At 37.4% G+C, this 12,690-nt stretch overlaps 1 protein-coding gene across 11 annotated transcripts in view; it reads right to left on the bottom strand.

The window, feature by feature from the left end:
* Positions 1–3,926: 3,926 nt before the first annotated feature.
* Positions 3,927–12,690, bottom strand: part of MAPK8 (mitogen-activated protein kinase 8) — a 97,711-nt gene continuing 88,947 nt past the window's right edge. For 7 of the 11 annotated variants that reach the window (XM_061405629.1, XM_061405636.1, XM_061405631.1 and 4 more), the window contains 2 exons: positions 11,663–11,740; positions 3,927–5,486 (listed from right to left, as the gene is read on the bottom strand). In XM_061405629.1, the coding sequence (XP_061261613.1) occupies positions 5,341–5,486; positions 11,663–11,740 (224 nt within the window). In that variant the 3' untranslated portion in view covers positions 3,927–5,340. Of the gene's footprint in view, positions 5,492–11,662; positions 11,741–12,690 lie in introns of all 11 variants that reach the window. The other 4 variants (XM_061405637.1, XM_061405639.1, XM_061405638.1 and 1 more) reach the window with 2 other exon arrangements.

The raw sequence follows: 12,690 nt of genomic DNA, 5'->3' as shown, positions 1-12,690 counted from the left end.
TGAAGTTATCTTTTAGTTTCAAATGAAGTCCAAAGACATACTGCTATAAAAGCTAAGAAAAAAAAAAAAAAAAAACTCAATCCACAAAATCAGTACAAATCAATTTTCAATAACATAGTCAATGGATCTCAATCCACAAAATCAGTACAAATGAATTTTCAATAACATAGTCAATGGATCTTTTAAGGAGCAGTACTAAAATAAATGTAATGCCTCAATTAACATGAATTGCTTCAATTTATTTGGTGTCACTAGGGTATTATGATTGAGTGGAAATTTACTCAACAAGGTTGGCGGCTCTTGCCATCCAGTCTATCACGAGGTCTCTCCAATGACTGTGATGAGGCTGGTAACCACGTCTGCTAATGGAGCAGTAAGAGTCAGGTGGATACCTGGCCTTGCCCGTCCTTTCCTCAGAACCAGGCGAGTGTGAGTGCAGGTGAGGAGGGGTGTGAGCTCCCGATATGAGGGTTATCTGGAGCAAGAGTCGAGCAAGACAGAGGAGAGTCAACAGACTGGACATATGCAATGAACGAGCCTGCTAGCCTGCCCAGTACAGGCAAAGAGAACACCTGCATGGCGAAGCTGGAAATGCGCTGAGCTGAAATCCCTGGGTGGCTTTGAAACAGATCCTTTTAAAATACTTCTTGCCAAGTGGTCTGCTGTCCATGTGACTGCTGTCTCACACAGTTACTAAGAACTAGGTTAAGGGCATTGAAGCAAATTCCTTTCTTAAGATAATGTTTCTCTAGCAAGTTCAAACACCAGAAAAGTGTAGATAAGTCAGAAAACCAGGGTGATAGTTTAGCCTTTTCACAATTTATATAAAATCCAAATCTAAGAGACTTGCCCTAGTATCCCTTTAATCCCAAATCCATAGGAAATCTGATACCTGCCCAGAAAAACTTTTTACCAAAAATTTGTATCTTGTTTTCAATGAAAAACTCTTAATTTCGTAATTTTCATATCACTTTTTTCTTTTTTATTTAAAATATTATAACCAATTAACATACTAAGATAACATTGTTTACATTCCAGTGGTGCATGTTTAATGACTAGGGCATGAATGATTAAAAACCACAATAATTATCTCAGCATTCCCTACAAAGTGCCCCATTTTGTTTTGTCTAGAGGAGGGGAGAGGAGAGGGAATGGAACACAGGGAAGGGAGAGGAATGAAGAAGGAATGGCATCACACAGGGAGAAAAGCAAATGTCAATTATCATACTTAGGTTTCAGGTTTCAAAACCTGTTGAACAGGATAAACTATGAGAAAATAGATGTCACAGTCCAGGTAGACAGCTAGTTCAGTTTTAACTTCATCATTCGGCTAAAAGATTAAGAGCTTCTCAAAAATATACCAAATATTGGGCCTACAAAAGTAATTTATTTCTTCGTAAAATTTACTAAGATTTATTCCTTTTGTAAAATGTAAAGAATGGACTGATATCACGAGCAGGTTTCTACTTACAAAAACAGACAGTAATAATGTCCAACGAGCACATCTAACACAATTTTCGAAGATACATAGTGAAAGATTTTACAGGTGAGTCTCTCTTACTGATGCAAGGTATATATTTTACATACTTATTGGTATAGTGTTGACATTGGCTATAAAGTACTTAACACACATAATTCACACTCAGTGAAGATCTAACAGTAAGGGCAACTGCTTACTTGGGAAAGCATAGAAAATTAGTGTGAGGTAGTTCAATAAAAACCTAGTTTAATTTGTAAGTTACTGTGAGAATAAACATTGTGCAAAAGTAATCCACAGGTAATATTTCTCAGAAGTTTCAGTAATGAAGAGAATCTAAATCAGAAACGGCCAGGAAGTGTTACTCTTACTAGACTCTCCTTAAGAGCACTTAACTAAGAGCAAGTTAGTTTGAAACTAATTAGGACATTTTTTCCTTACCAGTTTTTAATCATACCCCAAACTATACATTTCTGCTTCAATGCCCTTTACCCCTCCATCTTTCATGCTACTCAGGAAAAACTAGTTTCCTCTCATTGAGGAAAAACCTAAGAGAGATCAGTAGAAACACAATGCATACCGAAATGCACAGGATCCAGAGGCAACACTCGAGAGGGCTGCTAACGAGAGAACAGTGGCGTCTGCTTTTCCTACTGGCGAGCTTCCTGGGGTCACGGGGCGTCATGCACTCACTCTACAGCTAATGTGTGACTAGTGAACAACACTCACAAACACACTACAACAGGATTTTTGAAAAAAGACTATGTTTTTACCTCAAAATGTTGTACAGGCTTATGTCTAGGCAACAATGAGTAGTTACATCTTCATAGTGTAGCACATACTGGCCAATAGTGTGTACCAAGTCTTATCTGTTACCTCAAAGGGCTTCATTCGCCTGCTGCTGATTGCACCATCAGATATCCACAGCCTCTTCACCTTTTTAGACAACACAATAGTATCAGCATGGAAAAAAATAACAAAAAGCGCTTATGGGAACGTCTGCCATTTTACATGCAATCAAGCGTCTTGCTATTGCTAAGGGGGTTGTGTGACAGCCTTCTCACTTAGGAGGCTGGTGTTTCTCTGAGGAAGTCTGGTGTGACGACACTGTGCCTTTACCAACATAGGGCGTGCATACCAGGAACAATCAGCGGCTGAGGCTGTATAACAAAATGAGAACTGTCCAGCAAACAGTATGAAAGCGTTGAGATGCTCTGTTTATGTCTATTATAATTAAGCAATCCCAACAATACAATCATTTAACAAATGGTCAGTTTATATTAGAGGGTAACAGAATAGTAACCAGGAAGAAATACACAGAAAGAATTACTTTCCTAACCTATAACGTTGAATACTAAATCTTGGTCTAAATAATTTTCTGACAGTAAGACCATGGGTATATTAAGTATTTAAAGTCGAAAATCCAAAGTTATAAGACAAGCAAGGTGGTTTTACATAAGTACTGCTTGACAGAAATCTTATTTCCATTTCTTTAAAAAGTGTTTAAGATGTTTTAAAGGTTCAAAAACTTCTAAAAATAAAAAGAACTAGCCCATCTTTAGTTTATTTAACACAGTTAGAGAAGAGGGAAAGTTGTATTGAGATACTGCATTTTAAAAACCCAGAGCACACAACACTTAAACAGACTTTGTTTTCAGGATGTATCTTAAGTGTACATGACTATTAAGAGTTTTGTTTTCTCTGAATCAACTGAAACATGCTGGTTGGCAAGTGGAGCTGGCATTTACAACAAATGATACTGTTGAAACACCTGGTTTTCCTTGCTGAACCAACACCTGTACCACGAGATGGCTTATCAGCAAGGAAACAGAAAACGAAAGGAGTCTTCTGGGAGCGTGGCAGTTGTTAAAGTGCAATAGTGAAATAATCTACTCTATAGAAATAAAGCTAGTTAACTGTCAAGCTAATACAAACTTAACACATTCGTGCTCAAATTCTCCTGAAACTGCAAATCCAATCCTATTTCTACAATTCAAGAGGTGTTATAGTCTCAAAACTTTATTTTGCCTAATAAAATTAATGCACCCTGTCATACAAGTAGAAAAGGAATTAATAAAAAGACTGCCACTTCAAGAGAGGCTGGAAATCATGGCTTAAACAATCAAAAACAATCTTACTATTTCAAAGCATATAAAATGGCTGTTAATGTATTTTGATACTAAATATTGCACATTAACAATGACCTAAAATACCTTATTCAAAAGGAATTTTTCACTGAATACACGAACACCATGCCAAGTGGACTTTCATATGCCACACGCTGAATTGCACCAGTTCCTACTCCTGCTGGTCATTAATTCCATTGGGCTTTCTGCCTAGAACTTTTTGCTTATTTAAGTATGCATTTCCCAGTTCATTACAAGAAATCCCTCTTGTTCCAAAAATAATAAAAAGTGCCTGGGGCATTACAGACAACATATTTCAGAGATGAGACTTCAATGACATTTTACTTAAGAAAAATTCTGTTATAGAGAAATAATTTTGCAGATATAAAATGTAAACAATTAACATACAACCGTCAGGAGCAGCACCATTCTTACACTATTCAACATCCACATCGTGTGTGTTTATTGAAAATCAGGTATTAAAACAAATGAAAGACTCGGACTAAGTAACTACCACTTATGCCTGCTCTGCTCAATATGAAGAAACAGTCCTTAGAAAATGATATCCTATATATGGCTGTGCGCTACTATTTTCAGATGAACGGTATATTGCTCATTTTATACATCACCTACAGAAATCTAAGTAGGCTTTGGAACCTCCCAACAGCTAGTATAAATATGATTATGCCACAGGTAGAATCAAATGGCCAGAAACACCCTGAGAACTGGTGCTCGACTGACTGACACTCTAACAGGAAACTGAATAGGCCCAAGGGCCCGAGGCTGTAGGAAAGAGAAAGACCAGACTCTAGGTCATTGCTAGGACCTACAGCCTGAGTAGATCAACTCAGTGTATACAAAAACAGGCTCATAGCTAGTAAAGGTGAACCATCTGTTTATTTGCATTGAAATGCATTATTCATGAAGTATCCTCTTGACTTTAGTGATCATAAGCTTTGAGCATGCCACAGATGTGCAGAAAACACCATATTCTCTTACTGTACTGTTGGTGGGTGGGATATGGGGATAGGAAGGTGGTGGTGGATGCCCAACACTTTCAAAGACATGCTCTGAGTTATTCTGCCGTTTAGATGACGGGGCTTTTGCCAAAATTCACATAGGATTACCTATCAATTGTATGTAACTAAATTAGAATTGGCAAGTAGCAAATATTGGAGGTTTTTTTTCTTTTTTAAAACACGTTCATCATTTACAGTAGTTATTCCTGAATATAACTGGCTACAGGTTATTTTCCCTCACTCCTCTGGGGTTATTTCATTGATAAGCACATAACCCTAAAGGATAGCATCATGAACAAAACATTTGAAATAAATTCTAATAAAAAAAACTATAAAATCTTAAATAATTCATGATATAGGCAAGTCACCACTTAATAGTTGCTTTGATAAACAAAATCTTACAAATTCAGTAAAAAAAAAAAAATCAGCAGCATAAGATAAAGCAAATATGCAAAAATTTTAAACCATGATAAAATAATTACGTTTACATTATACAGTTAATTACAGCAAAAATACACAGTTCTGTTGCTGTTTTAAAACACAACTTAAGTTTTAAATTACATCACTTGAAATTAAAAAAAATAAACTACTTTACTACAAAATGAATTCTACATTTTTGAAAAATCACTCAAAAATAAGACCACTGAATTGTTTTCAAAGTAGTTCTATCAATGACTAAACAACTGCCCATCCCTCCCACCCCCCGAGGCCCAAGTAGTCATCTACAGCAGCCCAGAGGCCCAGCTGACGCTTCTAGACTGCTGTCTGTATCCGAGGCCAAAGTCGGATCTGTTGACATTGAGGACACATCATTGACAGACGACGATGACGATGGATGCTGAGAGCCATTGATCACTGCTGCACCTGTGCTATGAGAAACAAAACAGCAAATCAGTTGCAGACAGAGTCGCAGATCGAGCTACTGGTACTGTACTGACTACTTCCAGTGGTCAATAATTGTTCTTTCAGTTTAAAAGGCTCATTAAAAATAATCACAAGTGACACGCAACACAGCACTAACTTACAAACACGTCACTGCAAGCTACACGGTGAGAATTTGGAAAACGTCTGGAAACCTGGAGTCCCTGCCCTTTCTACTAATTTTTCAATTTCAGACAAGAACTGTCAATGCCAAGCAATATTTAGAAATAGTCCTATAGCAAGATTCATGAACTGGCTTCAGATTGTGTGTGAATAATACTGATAATACATGCAAAACTGTCTGTATTGCCTTTTGTTGTAAAGAGGATCTCAAGGGATGTATGACTCAAACAGTTAAAAAACTACAGCCCTAATAAATGTAAAGTAGTGCAGTGACTATGGAAAAGAGTAGGAAGGTTCCTCAAAAATCAAAAAGAGAACTGCCACTCAGTTCAGTTCAGTTGCTCAGTCCTGTCAGACTCTTTGTGACCCCATGGACTGCAGCATGCCAGGCTTCCCTGTCCATCACCAACTCCCGGAGTTTACTCAAACTCATGTCCATTGAGTTGGTGATGCCATCCAACCATCTCATCCTCTGTCGTCCCCTTCTCCTCCCACCTTCAATCTTTCCCAGCATCAGGGTCTTTTCCAATGAGTCAGTTCTTCACATGAGGTGGCCAAAGTATTGGGAGTTTCAGCTTCAGCATCAGTTCTTCCAGTGAATATTCAGGACTGATTTCCTTTCAGATGGACTGGTTGGAGCTCCTTGCAGTCCATGGGAATCTCAAGAAGTCTTCTCCAACACCACAGTTCAAAAGCATCAATTCTTCACTACTCAGCTTTCTTTATAGTTCAACTCTCACATCCATACATGACTACTGGAAAAACCATAGCTTTGACTAGATGGACCTTTGTTGGCAAAGTAATGTCCCTGCTTTTTAATTAGCTGTCTAGGTTGGCCATAACTTTCCTTCCAAGGAGTCAGCGTCTTTTAATTTCATGGCTGCAGTTACCATGTGCGGTGATTTTGGAGCCATAACTTTCCTTCCAAGGAGTAAGCGTCTTTTAATTTCATGGCTGCAGTCACCATGTGCGGTGATTTTGGAGCCCAGGAAAAAAAGTCCGTCATTGTTTCCCCATCTATTCGTCATGAAGTGATGGGACCAGATGCCATGATCTTTGTTTTCTGAATGTTGAGTTTTAAGCCACTTTTTCATTCTCCTCTTTCACTTTCATCAAGGGGCTCTTGAGTTCTTCTTCACTTTCTGCTTAAGGGTGGTGTCATCTGCATATCTGAGATTATTGATATTTCTCCCAGCAATCTTGATTCCAGCTTTGCTTCATCTAGCCCAGCATTTCTCATGATGTAATGTACTCTGCATATAAGTTAAATAAGCAGGGTGACAATACACAGCCTTGATGTACTCCTTTTCCTATTTGCAACAAGTCTGCTGTTTCACGTCCAGTTCTAACTGTTGTTTCCTGACCTGTATACAGATTTCTCAGGAGGCAGGTCAGGTGGTCTGGTATTCCCATCTCTTTCAGAATTCCCAGTTTGCTGTGGTCCACACAGTCAAATGCTTTGGGATAGTCAATAAAGCAGAAGTAGATGTTTTTCTGGAACTCTCTTGCTTTTTCAATGATCCAACGGATATCGGCCATTTGATCTCTGGTTCCTCTGCCTTTTTAAAATCCAATGGTTCACATACTGTGGAAGTCTGGCTTGGAGAATTTTGAGCATTACTTTGCTAGCGTGTGAGATGAGTGCAATTGTGTGGTAGGTGGAGCATTCTTTGGCATTGCCTTTCTTTGGAATTGGAATGAAAACTGACCTTTTCCAGTCCTGTGGCTACTGATAACTTTTCCAAATTTGCTGGCAAATTGAGTGCAGCACTTTCACAGCATCATCTTACAGGATTTGAAATAGCTCAACTGGAATTCCATCACCTCCACTAGCTTTGTTCGTAGTGATGCTTCCTAGGGCCCACTTGACTTCACATTCCAGGATGTCTGGCTCTAGGTGAGTGATCACACCATCGTGATTATCTGGGTCGTGAAGATCTTTTTTGTGCAGTTCTTCTGTGTATTCTTGCCACCTCTACTTATTATCTTCTGCTTCTGTTAGGTCCATACCATTTCTGTCCTTTATTGTGCCCATCTTTGCATGCAAAGTTTTGAGTTTCTTCAAAAAACTAAAAAGAAAACTGCCATATGATCCATCAACCCCACTCCTAGGCATATCTCCAGACAAGACTATAATCTGAAAAGATACACGCACACCAGCACTCACTGCAGCACTATTCACAACAGCCAAGACACAGAAGCAGCCTGTATGTACAATATAACAGGTCAATGGATAAAGAAGATGTGCTGCACACACACACACACACACACACACACACCTTGGAATACTACTCAGCCATAAAAAATAACAAAATAAAGTTATCTGCAGCAATATGGATGGCCTAGAAATTATCATTCTAAGTCAGAAAAACAACTACCATATGATATCACTTACATGTGGACTCTAAAATACGACAAATGAATTTATCTATGAAACAGAAAAAGACACATAGAGAACAGGCTGGTGGCTGGCCTAACAGGAGGGGTGAGGGTGGCTGGGCTGGGAGTGTGAGATGAGCAAAAGCAAATCTGTACTACTGTGCTACTGTGTATATGGATAACTGAAGCACTTCCCTGTACTCCAGAAACACAGCATTGTAAACCAATTATACTTCAATAAAATAAATTTTTAAAAATAAAACTACTGCCCTAATAAAAAATGCTTCATGACATCTTCTCACTGTAAAGTACAAACCATCCTTCTGATATATCCTGTTTTAAAGCAAAAGCCAGGACAAAGATTAAAATCATTTTAATTCAAAGGATCCTTGGTCCAACTGCCCCATTTGGTTACATGACTTGCCAGAGCCACACAAGTGCTCTAGATGGGTAAACTCGGGTCTTGTTATTTCAGTTCTAATAAGTACTTGATAAATGTACATATGGGCTTAATAAAGAGATAAACGTAGGGGAGACTCTTTTCCTTTACCAAAAGTATAGCCAAACAAGCATTTCCTAGATTTTAAAAAGTAACAGGAATGCTTAACCTACAGAAAAATTCTCACAGTGCAACTGGGTCAGGAAGAAGAAACGACATTATGGGGCGGGGAATATGACTCATTCAATAGATAACAGCTTTTGAACTACTAAATAAGAATCACTGAATAAGAATCATTCCAAATTTGAGTATATTAAATAATGCATGTTATACAGACGTTCTTAAGAACAGATTTATGGAATAAAAAGCAACAGTTTTCAAACTGAGTAATAAAAATTTTTAGGGTTGAGTTTCAGGGACCCAATGATGTTAAAACTTAGCGAGTTGAAAACCACTGCTCCAGAACCCAGTACCTCAGTGTTTGAAATTATCCCTCCTTTCTGTCCAATGACAAGAAATAAAACATTTAAATATGAACGGGCCTCTGAGAGCTTGTCTTCAAGTCCAACAATGAATTAACTAGGGGACTTGGAATAGGCAAATCTTTAGGGCGCTGGCAGGGACTGGGAGACAGAGAAGAATGAAACCTCAAGGGACGGAGCAGGGGATGGGAGGTGCACTGGCAAAGGAGGTGCGCGGGATGCCTCAGGGCTGACAGGAGAGAGGAGAAGGAGGGGTGTGATAACCTAGAATTCTAGACCCAAGAACCTTCTAAGCGCCCAGTCACAGTGCAATGATGACACTAAACTCTTAGAAGTTCAATTCTGAGTATCATTTAGAGTCTGTCATCTACAGATTAAAATCACTTCAGAAAAAAAAAAGTTCAGTTCGTACAGCACTACAGGATGCACCTTTTCTGACTACAGCATACAATCCCACCGATGGCTTCAAAGACCTGTACTGAAACATTCAAATCATAAGAGTGTTTTATCACATATACTTTCTCATGCCTCTATTTTTAATCCAAATTTTATTTTATCCAAATTTCTTAATTTAATAAAAATTAAAATTTAAATGCATCATAAATTAGTTAACTTTTTAATCTGAAAATCAAATACCTAAGGAAAAAAAACTTGTTTACTCTGACCTTTCAAGCAATATAGTAAATTCTCAGTAAAGTCTCTGAATGGCAACAATATGGAAAAATCTTTAATTTATCTGGATCTGAAAGTCTTTAATTTCTGGATCTGATATCTTTTATTTCAGGTATCTATCATTTCCCTCTCCGTTACTCTCTACATACTCAAAGGCATGCAAACTCATTTTAATATTACATAAACCAAAATAAAGACAAGAGGAAATCCAGGGGGCTAAATTATATAGTTACTTTTTAAAATCAAGACAAAATGGTATTATGAATTCCTGATATTTTGAGTAATTAAATATTGTTTCTTCTGTTTTTGCATATAATCAAGAACTGAATATTTTTACAGCATTAATTTACTAACACTCTTCTTTGCAAGCTGTAACTGAGAATCTAGAAAATGTCTAGAAACTTCTAGTCCTGTCCTTTCACTGACTTACTTTGTCACTAAAATTAAAGGTTGTCTAGGATTAAAATTTTTCACTTATAAATTAAGAACAAATACAACTGCTGTATCTTTCATGAGATGATTAAGTTTACTCAAACATTTGACATGATGTGCCACTGACTAGGATATTATGCTAAAGTATAAAAGTCTTCTAAATAATGGATTTTTCAAATTCAATTTGAGCCTCCATCATGAACAATTCACTTACATGACTACTGCATATCAATTACAAAGCCAATTAATTAACTCAGTTATTATGTGAAGTCACTTAATCGTGTCCGACTCTTTGTGACTCCATGGACTGTAGCCTACTAGGCTCCTCAGTCCGTGGAATTTTCCAGGCAAGAGTACTGGAGTGAGGTGCCATTTCCTTCTCCAGGGGATCTTCCCAACCCAGGGATTGAACCCGGGTCTCCCGCATTGCAGGCAGACGCTTTACCATCTGAGCCACCAGGGAGCCACCAAAAAAACTCAGTTATTAAAGCATTTATAACAGACCCTTCGTTACAACTAATTGTAGGTATAAGCTGTTGAAACCAATTTATATTTTCAAGAGAATCTATATTATAATTTGGAAGACTGCATTTCTGATCAAGGATTTAAAAAACAAAGAATTAAAATATAAGCAAAAATGTCATAGAAAGCTACAAAAATTATTTAAATATATGTTTACAGTATAAAAAACTGGGCACCTGAAACTGCAGTTATAAATATTACTTCATAAACAAGATGCTAGATATGATATCCCATTTTTTTTCTTAGAATTATTGTATATGAGTTTTAGAAGGATGATTAAAATGACACAGTTTTACTCTAATTCAAGACCTATCAGTGTAAACAGTATTCTTCAAGACTCAGCTCAAATTTAATCTCTCCCTAATCTTTGTAGCCACAAGTCTCTGCTGCCAGCCAGAGACCAAATTGGATGCTGGAAAAACCATGCCTTCTTGAAGTTACTGATAAACATGGCTTCAAGTATTCACTTTTCTACATAAAAGATTTGTAGTCTTATATCATTTAACTTTTCTAAACTGGTTCCTCATCTGTAAAATGTGCATACAAATCCCTTCCTTGGGGTTTTCCAGGGCTGAATGAAATGCAGTACAGAACCCACCTGTGTCTACCCTGTGGTATGTGCTTACTACGTATATGCTGTCATCTGACTCTTCCCTTCAAGTCTTCATGCTTTACAAGCACTCAAAGTTAACATGAGCTTATGATAAAAGAGAATGTTTAACTCATACAAAGCTAACATTCTTAAGAGATAGAATACCTTCTGACAGCAGTTTTAACACAACAATGCCAACAATAAAAAAGGTTTTAAATTTCAGTTCTTCAATGGGATGTCAGTATCACAGAAAAAGATGCGCATTTTATGAAGTCAGTTACTGATATATTAGTACAATGTACTGATAGAACGGTGTGCCAGTGCTTTCAAATTTAACCACAGAAACAGTATTCCTTATATTTACTAAACCTGGATACGAATGGTAGTAAATACAGAAAGAACAGAAAGTTTCAGGCCACTGAAGATTACGACACCAGAAGTAAACTGCAATCATAACTGAGCTTATATTGTAACCAACCTAAAGGAGAGGGCTGCCCCCGTATAACTCCATTCTTGGTTCTCTCCTCCAAGTCCATAACTTCTTTGTATATCAATTCTGAAAAAGAGGTAAATAAAAACTTTTCAAAGTCTGAGAGACAATCTCCCAAGATATGTATATGTTAAGTAAAAAATATTCACACACATTAAATACTTCGAATGGTGTCCTTGCAATGGTAGAAGGTTGAAAAGTGTCAACTAAAGGTTCAAAGGTGTTAATAACAATTTATCAATCCTCAACCATGAATTATATTGAAAGAAAAAAAATCTCTGTTGTAATATTCCAAAAGTTAGATTAAGATAGATCTGAGGTTAGAAGTTTCATCTTCTATACTCCACCAGGACTTTATACTATATCATTCTATACTACAAATACTCATTTAATTCTCTCAATGAGAGCTTGAATCAAATTTGTCTTACTAACTTCTATTTCCCAATAGAGCATAAAGCCTGGCATACAGCATGGTACACTGTAGGTACTTACCCAGATACCTGTTAAAAGATATAAATGCAAGAGTATATGGAACCTTCTTTAATCAGAAAAGAATACAAATACATCTTCATTAAAGGAAAAGAATCAGGTAGCTATCCTTCAACATCTTCTGAGTTGAAGCATGGCCTATTATTACTATACAGATTTCTTCACGAGCATCTCGTTCCTTAGCTAGGCTTCTGGATGGTGGGTATACGGCTGGCAGGGCCACTCCAACCGAGTCTGCCTGTCAACTTAAGACCTTTCTGGAGTATGCTAACATTGCCATTATTCTTCTCAGGTCATAAAGTTCTTTGAGGACTGCATAAAAGCAATGAATGCTCTTCTGAGAAAAATGTATACACAAAAAACGCTGCACAGAATTTCAAGGAGTCTGTAATTCATTAAACATTTGATAAATGATTTCTGACCACAGGGTATGGCAATATTCACGTTGATCATAAGGTAAAATAAGTGGATATGTTGGGATGAACAAGAGCTGGAGACACCGAAGTCTGCTTGTGATGGTAACCTAC

The sequence above is a fragment of the Bos javanicus genome, chromosome 28 (assembly GCF_032452875.1).
Source record: "Bos javanicus breed banteng chromosome 28, ARS-OSU_banteng_1.0, whole genome shotgun sequence".
Taxonomy (NCBI): domain Eukaryota; kingdom Metazoa; phylum Chordata; class Mammalia; order Artiodactyla; family Bovidae; genus Bos; species Bos javanicus.
This window is presented reverse-complemented; position numbering and strand designations above follow the sequence as displayed.